At 42.5% G+C, this 16877-nt stretch overlaps 1 protein-coding gene across 12 annotated transcripts in view; it reads left to right on the top strand.

Annotated features, from left to right (window-relative positions):
* Positions 1-10220, top strand: part of LOC114700784 (calcium-dependent secretion activator 1) — a 178584-nt gene extending 168364 nt beyond the window's left edge. For 8 of the 12 annotated variants that reach the window (XM_028880565.2, XM_028880570.2, XM_028880569.2 and 5 more), the window contains 2 exons: positions 5596-5700; positions 8969-10220. In XM_028880565.2, coding sequence (XP_028736398.1) covers positions 5596-5700; positions 8969-9148 — 285 coding nt within the window. In that variant the 3' untranslated portion in view covers positions 9149-10220. The remainder of the gene's footprint in view (positions 1-5595; positions 5701-8968) is intronic. The other 4 variants (XM_037208668.1, XM_028880571.2, XM_037208669.1 and 1 more) reach the window with 3 other exon arrangements.
* Positions 10221-16877: the final 6657 nt, after the last annotated feature.

The following is a 16877-nucleotide window of genomic DNA, read 5'->3' as shown; positions in this document are numbered from 1 at the left end:
TTCCATAAGTTGACATAAATGGTCTTTGGGTTATGGGAATATGTAAATACTCTTTCGGCCTCTGTGCTTAGCTTCTGCTGCCGCTCATCTGCAACATGTGGCTGTTTCCAGAAACAAATGTACCTCTAACAGCAAAGTCTCTATAGGACATCAAATTAATTCCAAAGTGTTGGGACCACAGTAAGACTTACAGCCGGCATGGTGCTTGCTCACCGGTATCTCAGCCTCAGGAGATAAAGGCAGGAGGAGGGTGGTTGCAAGAAAGAGACTAGCCTGGTCTAGCCAGTTCAGGACAGTCAAGGGTACATGAAGAGACTCAAAATAAAAAATCTGAGTGTTGGGTATAGTGGCAGAAAATGTAAGCTCAGCAGAAGCCGCTCCAGCGCCAGCCTGTGCTGCTCTCTGGGGTTAGCCGGCTCACAGTGGAGCCCAGTTTCCAGGAGCCACACTTTGTCAGGCGGGCGTTAATTATTTGTCTTACCTGTCAACACTTCAGGTTTCCAGGATGCAAAGCTTCCATCCAGTCAACAGTGAAACCAAAGGGGAGACCTAGAAAGAGATTTAGGAGTCACTTCTTCATCGTAGAGTTCAGTGAGGGGGAACCAACTATTGTTGGTTTTAATATTTTTAGATTTACAGTTTTTTTCAATTTTTGCCATTTTTAAATTACATTTTAATATTTAAGACATTCAAAAAATCAGAGTTAAGGTACAAAAATTCCTGATGAATATGCACATTTTCGGTGATGTCAGTGTGTGATACTGGCCTCTCCTGATGCTCTTCACTGCCTCCTCCTGATCCTGGCCATAATGAACCATATTATATATAATGGTACAGGCTGAGTGATAGGATTCATTAAGAAGTCAGTATGCTTGTGGACAGAATATGTGGCCTGAGGAATATGAGTATCAGTGACCAAGTTTCTGCCAGAAATGGATCAAGACAATAACTTTGGGCTACACATTGAAAGTATCTGTGAGTGAAAGCTGTTTTATTGAGTGCTTATTGTGTGGCACTCACTCTGGTAGGCACTGTGCATGAATCACCTCCTAATGCTCACAGCAATCCTATGAAGTTGGTGCTGGCATTAACCCCAAGAGAAGACTGAAAGTCACACCGTTAAACAGTGTGTTTGAGGCTATCCAGCTAGCAGGTGGCCAAACAGGCTGATACTGAACGTATGCCTACAAGGTTTGAAAAGGCATTCATTCCAGGGGTCATTTTTTTTCTTTTTTTCTTTTTTTCTGGTTTTTTGAGACAAGGTTTCTCTGTGTAGCTTTGTCACTTTTCCTGGAACTCACTCTGTAGCCCAAGCTGGCCTTGAACTCACAGAGGTCCGTCCAGGGGTCATTTTAACTCAATACTTCAAAATAAATCAGTATCAGTTTAAAATGTTCTTTGTGAACCCAAGATAGTTTCCTAAGTTGAAATGGAATCCCATTGCTAAGAGCTCCCATATGTCACTTCAAGGCTGATGCACACAATTCCAGGATCACAATTCCTGTGGGGACCATTTCTTCCCCAACATGGCTTCCCCAGATAACTAACCCCTACCTCTGTATTTGTTATCATTTAGATTGAGAGGCAGAGATAAAGCAGTGAGAGGTGAGGGATAATAATGATTGGTAGTGGTGGTGGTGGGGAAAGGCAGTGAGTGGTAGTGGGGATGTCAGCTTACTAAGCACAGGCATGAGTGCTTCACAAGCCTTTTATTTACTCATCAAAAGAATCCTATAAAAGACAAATGAGTCCCCATTTTTATCATTAAATTGAGTCTCTAAGTAGGAAAGTTTTTGCTCAAGGTCACAAGCTCTGATGTTATATTAGGACCAACACTCTTAAATACTATGTACTAGAAAGCAAGAAAGCAGGGTACCACTGCAATGCCTCCAGCCCAGCATTTGGGAGGTTGAGCCTAAGAGTTTAAGGTTAAACAGAACCACTTTAAGTGGCAATAACTTAACAAGAGGTGGTTGGGAGTGAGAAAGGACCAAACTGGGTGGTGCAGGCATGTGGTCCTGGTTACTGTAGACCAGACACAAGATTGCAAGTTCAGGGCCTGCCTGAGCTCTGGACTGAGATCAAGATCAGCCTGGTCAATTTAGTGAGACCCTGTCTCAAAATAAAAATAGTCAAGAAAAGGTTGAGGATGTAGCTTGGTAGTAGAAGGGAAAGGAAAAAGGGAAGAGGAGGCAGATGATATCTCATTGGTCTTCTAGCTGCTTTCTAAATAGAGCCTTAGATTCAGCTGCACATCAGCATCCTTCTATGCTCCAACACCCCCAAAATGACCACCTGGGGTGTATGTTACAAGAGTCCAGTCTACTGGCAATTTTACTTCTGTGGTGTGATTTTAGGATTAAAGTAGCCTTGTTTGGGAAGTTTCAAATCAGTAGTCCTAAATTAACGAACAAGTCATGACTATATTCAAAACATCCAATGAATGCTGTCAATCCTAACTCCCCTTCCTCAGAGCTAAAGCATATGTTACCAGACATCTCATGCTTGGGTATTGAAATAGCTCCAGAAGAGACCTGTCTGAATGAAAGACAAAACAAAAATGGGGTGAACATCAGTCCTCTTATGGATTTCTTCTTTCGAAGAATCATAACAAGTCTGCTGCATTAGCATTGACATAACACACAGCAAACGTGACTCCCGCAAGAGTGCCGCGCACTCTCCTTAGGCGCTGGGAAACAGACGTCTTGGTTTGTGGTGCTGGCTGGGTTCTGTGGTGAGGAACCTTTCTCTGGGACCTGCTTTTAGTAATCCATGTGCTATCCCCAGTTAGAGAGTTGGGAAGAGATGCAGCAGATTGGCTGTGCTGACCAGCACACTCCTGTACCCAGAACAGGGAGACTGCAGATGATCATCTATTAGTATAGTGCCGAGGTTGGAGACACACACTTCCTGTGTAATCTTGAGTAAGTCACTAACCCTCTCTGGGCCTTTGCTTCCTCCTTTTCAATGGATACTGTGAAGATCCCTGTCATTTCTAACATTGTAAAGTTCTAGAAGGCAATGCCTTCTTCTCTCTCCAACATCTAAATGCCTTTCGACGCCCTTGCTGGAAAACCAAGTTAGCACTGGCTGCGCTGCATCTGAAAGCGCCTCCGATTCCCTCTACTGAGCATAAGGTTTGGAAAGGACTCACTTTCTCCCTTTTGCCTCTTTGAATGTGTAGCCAATGGGGCATCATACACTTTTTACACTTCTCCTGCTAGATGTGAGATTCAGGAGAAGCATGGATGTTCCAGGGCGTTCTTGCTCCTGGGGTGGGAATGTGCTCAGTTGCACTGATCTCCTCTGTATGCACTTCCTCCCTCCCTGGACTTCCTCAATGGTGCAAGACTGCTGACAGCAGCCTACCTTTTAATTTGTATTTTTAATTTTTATTTATTTATTGTGCTATTTAAAAGCCATTTACGAGAGTGAGAACTGCCTATGGAAAATGGAAGGGGGTGCTATGTTTTTTCCTGAGAGGTGGCGCGTCTCTCAGTAAAGAGAAAAAGGCATGTTGCACCATGCTTGCTGGCAGTGAGGGAAGCCAGCACCGATTTGCCTGTTGTCACAGCCAAAGCAAAATGCCACCTCTGCCTGGAAGCCAGAGTGCCACACTCCTCTTTCGTGTCCCAGACGTGTATCCATCACAAGGCTATGAGCATGTATGTTTGGCCATGTTGTCACATGAGGTTCTTGAAGGTCACCTTCCAACCCCCTGGAAGGACGAATGTAAGGAGAAATTACTCCTGGATAAAGTGGATTGTATGCCACATACATCGAGTAAATTTAAGTTGGAGGCCTGGGTGAACCCAGGAGAGCCCCTAGTTTCTGAGGTGGTATAAAGCGACATGATACCTGTGATCCAGTACTTGTCCTGTCCCCAAAATCTGCTCACAAACCCAGATGTAGTGGCAGCAAATGCAGCAGAATCCCCAGGCAGGAGGTGCCAAAAACACCCTCCACACAGCCACCACTACCCCTCCCTAAAAAAAAGTTTCAGAAAAATGTTCTCACCCCTAGAGGGGAAAACCTGTCCATGCCTGAAGCAGCTTGACCTCTAACAATCACACACCCTCTGGAGAGTGAACTGCCCATCTCAGCAGGAAACCCCCACCCCCAGCCGCCTGCTCCCTGGGGAGGGACAGACGGTTTCCACAACTGACAGTTTCTCCTCCGTGATCTTTAAAAGAGCAGGAGCTGGCTGTGAGGCTGCTGCGCTGCCTCCCCTCCTTGGGGTAGCATGGTCCCTGTTGCGGCTGGGCTCCAAGGAGAGCCACACTTGGCTCCCATGAGGATGAGCCTAGATAGGAAAATGCAAAGAGGGGCTTCTGTACGCCATGGCTGCGACGCTGTAGTTTCTTGCAAGGTGAGACTTGGCAGTTCTACCTTGCAAGTAAAACCCCAAATTAATTTTTTTTTTTTAAAGAAATTAAGTCAGAAACAAGGCTTCGGAAAAACTGTGAGTGTTAGGCATAAACTGATTTTGGATGATCTTTGGGTGAGAAAGGGTGGAGTTACCATCAGAAACATGTTTTTATTTACGCTTTTCCAGTCCCCACTGGTGTGCGAAGTGTGTGTGCCTGCGTGTGCTGGCTAGTGTGAGTGTGCGCATCGTCTCAATTCTCTAACTCCTCTTTTATTCTGTACACAGTTCATATAGATGTCGCATAAATAAATATATAGGTCCATCCACACCTTTTCATTTTATTTGTAAATTGTTTGGTATAAGCGGCGGAGCGTAATGAAACCTGGTGAAGTTTAAAAGATTAGATTTTTTTTCATACTGACACTTCATAACACTGTTCATATGTCTCTGAGTGAGATTTATGAATATATGAGCAGTACTGCAAAATTATACTGCACCAGAGACTTCCTGCGCCACAGGGGTGGCAGTCTCAAGTGACACAGCTTCAAGCATTTTTCACAGACAAGAAGCAAAATTTAACCCCCAGAAGGGGAAGTATGATTTCAACAGCTTGAAATGAGCTCATTTGTAGATAGTTTTTTTTCCCTCTCATATTCCATAATTTTTTGTGCTAAGATTAAAACAGATTGCAGAGCTAATGCAGGGCACTTAAATGCTGCCCAGAACAGTTCGGCCCTTAGAGAGAAATCCTCATTTGCTGTCCATATTAGGAATGCCCCAGTCAGGCAAATGGTGGTAAATACCCACCCCTCAATTCCTCAGGCTGTCCACCTGATTCTCAGAATTGCACACATTGGGACCGTTTTCAAAGGTAAGTGCCGGTGAAGACCACCTGTCCCTCTTCCGGCCCTGGAGACAAGGGCATTGGGAAATGAGCAGAACCTTGATTCACAACTGAGTGAAATGGACCATTAGAGGCCATCTTCAGAAATGCACCATACATGCACACATGTTGTGTGTAGTAGAAGGGTTCACACTGCCCTAGTCTAGAATGAACAGCACCTCCTTTGTGTGACATGGTGATCATGGTCTCTGTGTTCTTCAATTCTATTTAACCATCTTGTTTCCTCTGGAACAGAGCCAGGTGCTCCAATGTGACCTGTTCCCTCCCTGCCCTGTAGTCATGCCATGATGTGTTGCCTGGAGAACTTTTGTCTCTTTTTCAGCAATGGTACAACAGCTCCATGAACGTCATCTGCACCTGGTTGACCGACCGGATGGACCTACAGCTTCACATTTATCAGCTGAAAACATTAATTAGGATGGTAAAGGTAAAAGAACAAAGCATTTTTCTTCTAAGTAGCTTTCTGAAATGTACTTCATGGGCAAGCTACAGAACTTCCCGAACACAGACGGTACCTGCTTACATACACACCAGGATGATTTCTAAGACAGTGCTGCATGCAAGAAAGTCCAGAGAAATTCTTTTGTGGTACCTGCTTAATTTCTTACTGAAATATCAAAGGCAAGCTTAGTTACAAAGGGGGCGGGGTGGGTAGGCATTGACACTGTGTCTGTAGAGGAAGAAGAAGGTCTGTATTTGCTTTGCACAAAACGTCACAGAGACTATTGTACCCAGCAGTGCCATTGCGCCTTTAAAGCTTGCTTTGGGCACCATTATGTTAATTGTATAAATTACCAATTTCATTTATGGTTTAATTAAATAAGTTTTTGCCACAATTAATTTAATGGAAATATTTACCCCCAGCTATTTCTAAATATGTTCTGTGATCATTATCAGAATGCAAATCAATATTGTTCTCATAGTTAATTGAAGTGATTTCTCTTACAATGCGTGTACACAATCAAATGTAAAGGATCACAAAGGTGAGATAACATACCCTGAAAGTAGCTCTTTTCCCCTGTTCTTATGTGTGTGCCATGGACTAATGATAATTATTTCAGTGTGAAATCGAAGTGGTTTACATGAAATAATAAGATCACAGAAGGGGGTAAATACGTTTTTTGATCATTTCAGTTTCCATTTGGTGCTCTCCATAGAGGGTTTTGGAGGCATTCGTATGCAAAACTCTTATTCAATGCACAAAATCTCCATTAAAATATTTCAGTAATAAGCATAGCTGAATTTTCTTAACAGTTTGCCAAAATCTGTCCTACCCTGCTTCCTGGTCTCCTTTGGATTAGTCCCATCCCCCTGAAGGTGCTCTTCTACCTCAGTGCTGACTAAAACCCAATTACAGTTCCATTGTGTGTAATTAAGGAGTTATTATCATCTGCATTTGATCTCACAAAGCCTCCGCCCTGGAGAAGGCTGCAGCCAGTATGTAACTGCAGCTTTTGGAAAAGAAATATATGCACTTCAATGGTGCACTCAGCTTAATTTTCTTACTTTTATGTTGAAGTCAGTTTCTTAAGGCAAGTTCCCTAGGCATTGCCAGACCCTCTGAGTTCCTTTTCTTGGTGTAACTATTTCTTTCTTTTTCTTTTCTTTTCTTTTCTTTTCTTTCTTTCTTTTCTCTCTTTCTTTCTTTTTTCTTTTTTTCTTTCTTTCTTTCTTTGTGTGTAGTATAGAGTATAGGAGATAATTTCTATTTGACCCTTATCTGACCAGATAGACATGAACAGAAAATACCACAACTGAATATTTTCAAATTATCTTTCCATAACTGATATTTCCAAATCCTTGTCAAAAATTAGCAGTACTTTATTAAGATAATAATGTCAGAGAGGAGGCTTAATTTTTGCCATCTGCCAAAACCAAGCACATACACAGTTGAGAAACACAGAGGAGCAACCAGAAACGTCACTGGATAGAGACCTCTACTTTCTCCAGCACTGGACTCATCTTAACTACTGCAATCCAAGGGCACTGGAGCAGAATCCCCCACCTCCAGCTCAAGGAAGTATCCAGAATGCTCCTTCTCAGGCGCAGATGCCCAAGGGTCCTCAGCTCTCTTTCCTGCCTCAAAAGACGCTCCCTCCATTCACCCCTCATCCAGAAATCGAGTTTGTTCATCCAGCGCTAAATAACTGCTAGCTCCTTAATCACTGGCAACTGCAAGATTCCAATCTGAGTAGACACCATTTCTACCCTTAGGTAGTCAGCATCTAAGTAGGATCCACATTGCTTGGGAATTTGAATGAAGAGGCAACTCCTCGAGCATTTTTAACCTCTCCAAGTCTGACAACAATTATGTTATTCTAAGTGACCACAGAACAGCTAACTGAAAAGTTCAAAGAGCCTAGTAAGTCATGTGGCTATGTGATCTACTCTGGACCTAACATTTAATCAGCCTCCTGCCCACCCATCACATGAAAACACAGTTAAGTTAGCTACCTGGCTGTTCCCTTCTTCTCAGGAGATTTGTTCTAAAGCCATGATAAGATGACTTTGGAACAATATCTAAGCTGGATTACCTTATAAAGAGAAATAAATGTGTGGTTAATCATCCTGTCCATAATGTCACATGACTGGGCTTCACCCAACCAACCTGCATTCACTGATTATCTCTACAGTCACTATAGCCTGTGACCTAAAAAGTGTGTTGACCTTGGGGTTATTGATATCATAACTGCATTAAATGAACTATTAAAATACAATTAATGTGGGAGTTATGTTGAAATACATTACCATTCTCTCCCTTGACCATTTATCAAGTTTCCTATATGAACAGGTAAAACAAAGAGGAGAATTAGTCGCTGAAATGATATGCAGTGTGATGAGAAAACTCATAGTTAGAAAAAAACCATTTTAAAAAAATATGACTAGGCAATAGCCAGATGCTTCTGGTCATGTTCAGTTAACACCAAAGGAGTTCTAGGAAACAGTCCTTGGGATACCTAAGGAAGTCCGAGAGAGACTGCAGGAAGGAACAAAGGATCTGTGGTGAGCAACACCAACCATTGTTCTTGAAAAAAAGCCAAATTTCTTCTCTGAGAACATGAAGTTGTGAGAAAAATGGATACAGATCTTTCCTAAGGAGATGAGACATGAGTCACATGCCCACAACATATTGATGAGGCATTAGCGCTCCATCTTGCCCATCATTGTGGCTGCCCATAATAGGTTTCATATACCAACATGCATATGTCTATCTTGTGAATGAGACAGAGGGACGTGGCTCATGCAATTATAACAGGCAAAAAATCCACAGACCAGACTGCAACAGAAATCACAAAATACCATAATCAATTGACACACTCATTCTGTGTATGTTCCAGCCTGTACACTGCCGATCATATTGTTATAATAACCTAAGGGAAAGAAACAGGCGGGGGAGGGAAACAGCTATGAAACATTTCCCTTTGTGGATCTGAATAAACACAAGCTTATGTTCTTTGCTTTGTCTCATCTAATGCAGTTTATCCTGTCACAGTTTCTCATTTTCTGTCATTCAGTGGAGTCTCCATTCTCAGTCCAAGTAAAATCTGAAGGGAGTGACTTTTTACTTCTCGATTCTTAAAAAGTGGCACTTAGCTGAAAGTCATGACTCTTACACGTATCCCTGCTTTGCACCCTCTCACTCCTCACCTTGGTGATAAGAGCTTCCTTACCACTTTATCTTTTTCTCCCTGTAGAAAACCTATAGAGATTTCCGATTGCAAGGGGTCCTGGATTCCACCTTAAACAGCAAGACCTATGAGACCATTCGAAACCGCCTCACTGTGGAGGAAGCTACGGCGTCAGTGAGTGAGGGTGGGGGCTTACAGGGCATCAGCATGAAGGACAGTGATGAGGAAGATGAAGAAGACGATTAGACCATCCTCTGGGTCCAAGAGTCCACTGAGATGGAGTCCTGGAATCAATGCATGTCCTTAGTCTGTTAGTTAACTCCATTAGGGAATTCTCTGTCAACTACCATACCCATGAGACGTTTTACCATTTTAGCTATGTGGTACCAAGATTAGCAAATGACCTTCAGATCCATGGTTTTCTGATTTCTGTGTCTATATGTTTACAAGCAATATGGAACACCATCCTTAAACCCTGTTCACTGAGCATATACATAGTTGAGCTGCTAGGTGTGCCCCTGTTGTTAGCAGAACAAAATGCTTCATCCCATACTGCATATGCACTGATGGGACGTGGACATGGGAGCAATCACGCTGAGAGTTTCCATGTCTCTATTTCACATATGTGAGTACCAGGTATTTAAATGAGGACATGAATAAATTAATTTAAGCACATAGATCTGCTTGGTTTGGATTTCAGTTTTGTTCCTGTTTTGTGGGAAGGAAAAAAATGGCACAGTTCCAACAGCCAACTTGAGCTCTTCTCATCCCCTGAAACTGAAAGCAGTGGACCCCTTGTGTCCTGGCTAACCCAGCTTCGCATTTATCCATGTAGTTTCCCCCACCAAAAAAGTTACATAACAATTAATTAATTATTTTAATTGTCATGGCAAGGGGGCCATCTGATCAGGACTTAGCATCAAGCAAAGTTCAGACCAACTGTCTTCTGTCAAAGTTTATCCTAGTAAATGTTACATTTTACTTTTCTGTTTCAATAACTGTATATGTAAAAAATAAAACAAAACCTATTGAAATGACAACCCTAGACTATAAATGTATTTATAATAAGATATGGATATTTCCTCCAGTAGACTGTAACCATAATTTCAATTATTTTGTTCCACACTGTTTTTTATATCTGTCATGTACATTGCACTTTGATCTGTAACTGAGTGACCCTGGGGTCTGCTGTAGAGCTGTTTCTTTCTGTGGAAAGTAGTGGATCCATCTTGCTTTTTGCCTTATATAAAAGCCTACAGTTGTAAAAGTGTAGGAAACTGTAGCTTCTCAATAAATAATTATTCAAATGTCCTAGGAATGTGTGTTTGGGCCTGTCTTCTTCCGTCTGTTTGAAAGCCCCACTGAAGCATAAGAAGCAGGGAGAGACAGAAAAGGGAGGGCAGAGGTGATTTTCTAGAGCATTCTTGACACTGTTGGTGTGGGCTGTTGAGAGACAGCCTAGAATTCCACTAATTCACACTCCACTAACTCAGGATCTGATGTTGGGCAGATTATGCTTGCATCATAGGATAAATAAGGGTTTGCTAAGCAAGTGAGTGGTGTAAACGAGAGGAGTGTTTCTCCTGTACGGAGAGAAGGCCAACAAACTGTTTTTAAGCACCACTTTAACAGCAGTGTTTGCATTCAAACAAAGTGTGTGCCAATTATATATGATTCTTATATATTTGTTAGAGCATTTTTTTCAAGATTCAAGAGACATGGAGTACTCTTCTCACTCCCTAGCTCCTGCTAACAATATAATCACCTGTGTTTGGTAGAAATTAAATGTGTCCCTTTGCTTGCTTTATTTGTGTCTGTCACAAACTAGGCTGACCTCTCGATGGGGCTAAGACGGAATGAAAATGGCTGCTTTCCCAAAAGGACAGGGTAGAACGGTTGCCAGTCATTCTCAGCAAAGTAGCTCTCCGGAGGGCTCCCCCACTGCTTACTCCTTCGGGTCTGCAGGACCAAGTCCTCCCGGCTCTGGGTGGGTGTGCAAGAGCTCTATTGACCAGCTCTTCTAAGCTCCGAGTCTTCCATCAATGATCTCACTGAAGTCTCTTGGCAAACATGAGGAGAGCACTACTGCTTTCCTCATTATAGACGGAATTAAGATCAAAGGGTATGTGAGCCTCGTGCGGTAGACCGCACATCCAATCCCAGCAATTGGGATTTAGAAGCAGGAAAAGTAAGGGTTCAAGGCCAACCTTAGCCACTCACTAAGCTTAAGGCTAGCCTAGGCAGCTTGAGACCCTGTCTCAACACTCCCCATCTACCCCACCACCACCACCAAAAAAAAAAAAAAAAAAAAAAAAAGCACAAAGGATTAGCTAATTTACCCAAAGCTACATAGTTAGGTCAGTCAGAAGAGAAAGGCTATGATTTCAGACAATGTTTTTGTTATATTCAGTGTTACAAAACTACAGTATATTTTCATGCAAGAAGTACAGACAATTTTAAAACATGCAAAGTAAAGAGGAAGCATCCTAGCCTTTAAAACTTGGGGTGCGGGGGTGGTGTTCAGGATTCCTGGAGGGGAATTGTGTGAGCAGGTTGTATAACCAAAGGGCATGAAGAGAGCCAGGCTAGAAAAGACTACACCTCCAAAGTCAAGGTCAAAAGATAAGTAAGATTCCCTCCGAATAGAGTTCCTCACCACTTAGCTTGGAGAACTCTGTCAAATGGTGTCCCCCAGCATAGCAATGTGGGAAAGTGTGTGGGACAGGAAATGACACAAGAAAGAGCAGAGAGAAAGCTTTAGCCAAGTTTAACCCTCAAGTCACCCCTGCCAGAAGCACAAACCAAGGACCAGAGCCCCAATGTTTTGAGCTTTCTCTTTTTCCTTTAGAACAAACATACAAAAGAGAATCAATCCTAAAACACAGCTCAGTATTTTACCCCAGGATGAACACATTCACAAAACACACACAAAGACTAAGTCAGGAAATAGAAATCACCTACAGTCCTGATGAGCCCCTTACCCATAAGCCTTGCCAACTTCTACTTCTCACATGCCAAAGGCAACCACCATCCCTATTCCCAATGTGTGGAAAGACTTTCTTATTCTTTTTTTTTAATAAGTTTTTTTTTTTATTATGTATACAGAAGAGGGTGCCAAATCTCATTACAGATGGTTGTAAGCCACCATGTGGGTGCTGGGAATTGAACTCAGGACCTCTGGAAGAGCAGTCGGTGCTCTTAACCTCTGAGCCATCTCTCCAGCCCCGACTTTCCTATTCTAACCTTCTATGTAATCACACTCACAGGACACATTCACTCATGTATTGCTGAGATAGCTGTGGTTCATTTCCTGGCTATATGGCATTCTGATATATGCCACAACAGATTTATCCATGTCACAATGCCATTTTCCATTTAGGGTGGTTATAAGGACTGCTTCTGTGACTATCCTTTATACATGCTCCAGTGCAGTTGTTGGGACACAGGGCAAAGATATGCTTATTTTTGAAAGACACTGCCAGCTTTCCATGACATTTCAACCTCACCAAGAGTGTGTCAGCATTCCGATCCTTCTTCTTGGCAAAGCCAAGTATTACCACTCTTTAATGCTTTGACATTCTGTTAAGCGATCTAGTGGTTTATGATGGCAGTTCCTAGGTTACAAAAATGGAGTTGATTTCCTGTGAATGTATTTATTGGTGATTTGGATAGCCTCTTTCATGCAGTGTAAGTTTGAATTTTTCCTTTTTTGGAAGATGAAAGTTCTAGAACCATTTGAAGGCTGTGGAGATAAAGGAGATGTCAAGGGAGTAATAGAATAGCAATCCTTCACTTAACAATCAATCCATGCATCATGAGCACATTCTGGTCATGCTCATTGCTGAAAACACCTTGGCTCTCTTACCCATTTCCTCTCATCACTTGGGGGGCGGGGTCCTTTGAAAAGGCAAGTGTAATCTGGGCCCTCCCCTAACTAAAGGTGACAAATTGCCCCCAACTTTTCTCTTAGAATGAATCTCAAACTCCTTAAAGTAGCGTACAAGGCCGTGTCTGATGACTCCTGCCTGCCTACCTCTCCAGGAGTTCCTGTTAGCCCCGCTGCTCTCTGGGATACTCTGCACTTGCCACCTCTCACTTCTACTCTGCACCTTGTTATTCCCACCTGGTCTCCCACCCAGTGATGTTTCTTCCCATCTTTCAACTGTCAGCTAAATTTGACTTTCCCAAGGAAGTCTTTCCAAAGTCACCTACATTGTGTATCATTAGTGTGGATCCTCACCCTCCGCTGCTCTCTCTTGGTAGCATCACAGCTGCTCCTGAGTAGGTTATTTACATCCCTGTGTATTTCTTAGCATTCTTCTCCATGTCAGGAAGATCTACTTGTACCAGATTTCCCACTCTAGCCCCAGTACCCTCATAAGTAGAGACAGAATTTGATCGAAGGAGGAAAAGACACGGATGGAGAGGACTTGGCTGTTCTTCTCTTAATCCTTGGGTAGTATGAATCTTCAAAAGCCTCTCTTGAGTAGATGGTACAAGACTCAGAGGAGGGAGAAGGAAAGTTAGGCTCACAGAATAGTTCCAATTGAAGAGCCTTCAAGAGGACAGGATAGGACAGGCACAGTGGAGGGAGGCAGTACAGTAAGTCACTGGGTTCTGCAGAGATTACAACTCCCATGAGCTCCCAGAGCACATAGTTGCCACTCAGCAAATACCTGTTTACTTAAAGCATTAAGAAATATGCTCCCAGCCCTAACTAGAACATCATATTACACCACCTCGCCCACGAGACTCAAGGGAAAAAAGCAGGAATGGAAAGATTGCAAAAGCCAGAGGTCAGGGATGACCACTGTGAAATATTGTCTTCTGAACATGGCAGGGCTACTGCACTCATGACCTTACAACAGCCATGGTTGCAAGTTTAAGACTTATGCAAGATCAGGCCAGTCAACACTTCAGTATGAATAGGGGAGGCCCCACCCTTGACTGAGGAGCTCATGGCAGTCTATAGCTGCTTAAGGGAGGAAGTCCGTTTTCTCCAGTGGTTTGGTCCATGGTAGTCTCCCATGCTCCAGTAGATAGCTCTACTTCCATGTACATATATACAGCATTAAATGAACTCCATGGGTTATAAAGGAAGAAGATTAAGAGGAGGAGGAAGGAGGAGAAGAGAAGGGGGCTAAGAACAAGACAAAAAAGAAAACATGGAAATTGGATATATGATGGGAATGGGTTCCGGGGGAGTTAGAGAGAGAGAGAACAGAAGATGGATATGGACTAAATACATTATGTTCATGTATGAAATTACCAAAAATGTATAATTTTTAAATATGTTCCATATTTTAGGGGCTCCTGCATTATGGAAAGATGTATCCAAAGTCTTGGGAGAGATTGTGTTGGGATGAGGAGATTAAGGTGTAAGAGGAAGATGTTTAGCACCCTGTAATTGGATTTGTTGGTCTGCATAGCCAACAGCTAACTAGTGTTTTTATTCTTATTTTTTTCACATTTATGTTTATGAAGCAGAGGACTGAAGAAATAAACCAATCTGTAAAGTCCTTGCCTTGCATACACAAGGATCTGTCCATTCCCAGCACCCATTATTATGGGAAGGAGGGAAAGCCAGGTGAGAGCTGGAGCTAGGTCCACCCTGGAGCTCACCTGAGCTGTCTTAGTTAGGGTTTCTACTGCTGTGATGAAACACCAGGACCAAAGCAACTTGGGGAGGAATGGGGTTATTTGGCTTACACTTTAACATTGCTGTTCAACACTGAAGGAAGTCAGGACAGGAACTCAAACAGGGCAGGATCCCAGAGGCAGGAGCTGATGCAGAGGCCATGGAGGGGAGATGCTTACTGACTTGCTCCCCATGGCTCAGCCTGCTTTCACCCACCATGGGCTAGGCCCTCACCCACTGATCACTAAATGAGAAAATACCTTACAGCTGGATCTCAAGGAGACATTTCCTCAGGTCCACCAGCCAGCTTAGCCTGCTTCATGAGTTGAAAGCCGGTGAGACCTTATGTCAGAAAACTAGGTGAGGACTGGGAAGACTGTGCTTGAAGCACTTGTCACACAAGAATGAAGACTAAATTTCGCATCCCTGTTATCAATTTAAATGTCAGGTGGGAAGTTCAGTGTTCCCAAGATTGACAGGGGACCTGAAGAGCAAGCTGACTTGCCAGACTAGTGGTACCAGGTTCAACTGAAAGACCTTACCTCAATGAGTAATATGGCGGGTGATCAAATAAGACTCCCAACATCAATCATGGTCCTAAATACACTCACACACACATACATGTGAGCCCACACATGTGAACATACATACCACACGTACACAAACTTAAGACTGCCCAAAAAACCCACAATTACAAAAATGATATTATAGTAAAAATAAAAAATTAGGTGGATGGCACCTGAGAGTACAACACTTGAAGCTGAAGCTGGCCTCTGGTCTCCATATGCTTGTGTGTGGGCAAGCATAGAGAGAGAGAGAGAGAGAGAGAGAGAGAGAGAGAGAGAGAGAGAGAGATCAAATAGAGAAGAATTACACAAAGCAAAAAAAAAAATCAATCTTATCCCTACCAGCCTCTTTCCCTAAAGTAGCCATTGCTAACAGATGGTCAAATATTCTCCCAAATATGTCTGCATTATAAACAATTATATTAGATATATATTTGACACATATGACACAGACTTATACAATGTTAACCATCCTAAGTCTACTCCTTTGTATAACACATTTTTCACTTGTCTTTATAGACTCGTCTGTATGTCTGCACAGACAGACTTTCTGCATAACTTTGCTAGTGGTTGCGCTGCATTGATGGAGATTTTCTGGTCAAACAAGAGACAAGAGACAAGTAAGGCAAAATGAAAATTTAGGATTAGATTATGATGGATCAAAACACAGTGGAGGAAATGAGCCATCTGTGGGAGTGACCCAAGAAACTGTTAGAAAATGTGTGACTAAAGAATTTGTGAAATACCCCAAAGCCAATCACAGTCTAACTGCAGGATTGCAGTTGTCTGTTTATGTGTCTATCTCTGCTAGACTGCCAACTAATTGAGGTCAGGGACTGTGTTTGCTAGTTGGATGCATGGGATACAATAGGCAATCAATACACGCTGATTGAATTGAATGAGTGAACATCAAACCTAAGTATGATCATGACCACAAAAGCATAAATGTATTGTGATTTTATTTGATATGTGATGTGTGTATATGTACGGTATGTGTGCATGTTGGTGAGTGAAGGCACATATGTATGTGGCCCACAGCAAGAGTGTGTAAGCCAGAGGACCATCTCTGATGTGGGTTCTTGCCTTTTACCTTGTTTGAGACAGGATTTTTTTGTTGTTTGTTCAGCACTGTGCATGACAGGCTAACTAGCCAATATGCTTCCATGGAGTCACATGTCTCTGCATCCTATCTTGCTGGAGGAGCATTGGGATGGAGGTAGAGCATTGGGATGGAGGTGTGAACATTGGAATGGAGGTGTGAGCATTGGAATGGAGGTGTGAACACTGGGATGGAGGTGTGAGCTATTGTGGCAGGCTTTTGTGAGTCCTGGTGGTTCAAGCTCAGATTATCATGTTTGCATAGCAAGCATTTTATTCACTGAGCCATCTTCCAGACCCCCCTCTCCTTCCCTCCTTCTCTTTCTTTGACTATTACAGTAGAAGGCAGAAAACTATGTACATCACCACAAATGTGACCTGAATTTTCCATACAGGCATGAACAATCATGCTGTCAAAGTTTGTGTTTCCATAAAAATTTTAGAAAGTCACCCAAACAACCTGAGTTGTATCATTATTGTGTAAGCACAAAGTTTAATAAGTTAATTTACTTCAAATTTTAAAATCCAAAACAAGTGTGTTCTTTGTGGCCAGCTTCCACCAGATACATGATTAGCAAATCTGAAATTAAATCAAATTATGCACATTTTGCAATACTTGTTAAGCATTTTTAAAATAAATATTCATCTTTTATTCAAGGTTGTTTTGCTTCTT

This window comes from Peromyscus leucopus, chromosome 9 (assembly GCF_004664715.2).
Source record: "Peromyscus leucopus breed LL Stock chromosome 9, UCI_PerLeu_2.1, whole genome shotgun sequence".
NCBI classification, from domain to species: domain Eukaryota; kingdom Metazoa; phylum Chordata; class Mammalia; order Rodentia; family Cricetidae; genus Peromyscus; species Peromyscus leucopus.
Note: the sequence above shows the minus strand (reverse complement) of the source record. Positions and strands in the feature narration are given on the sequence as shown.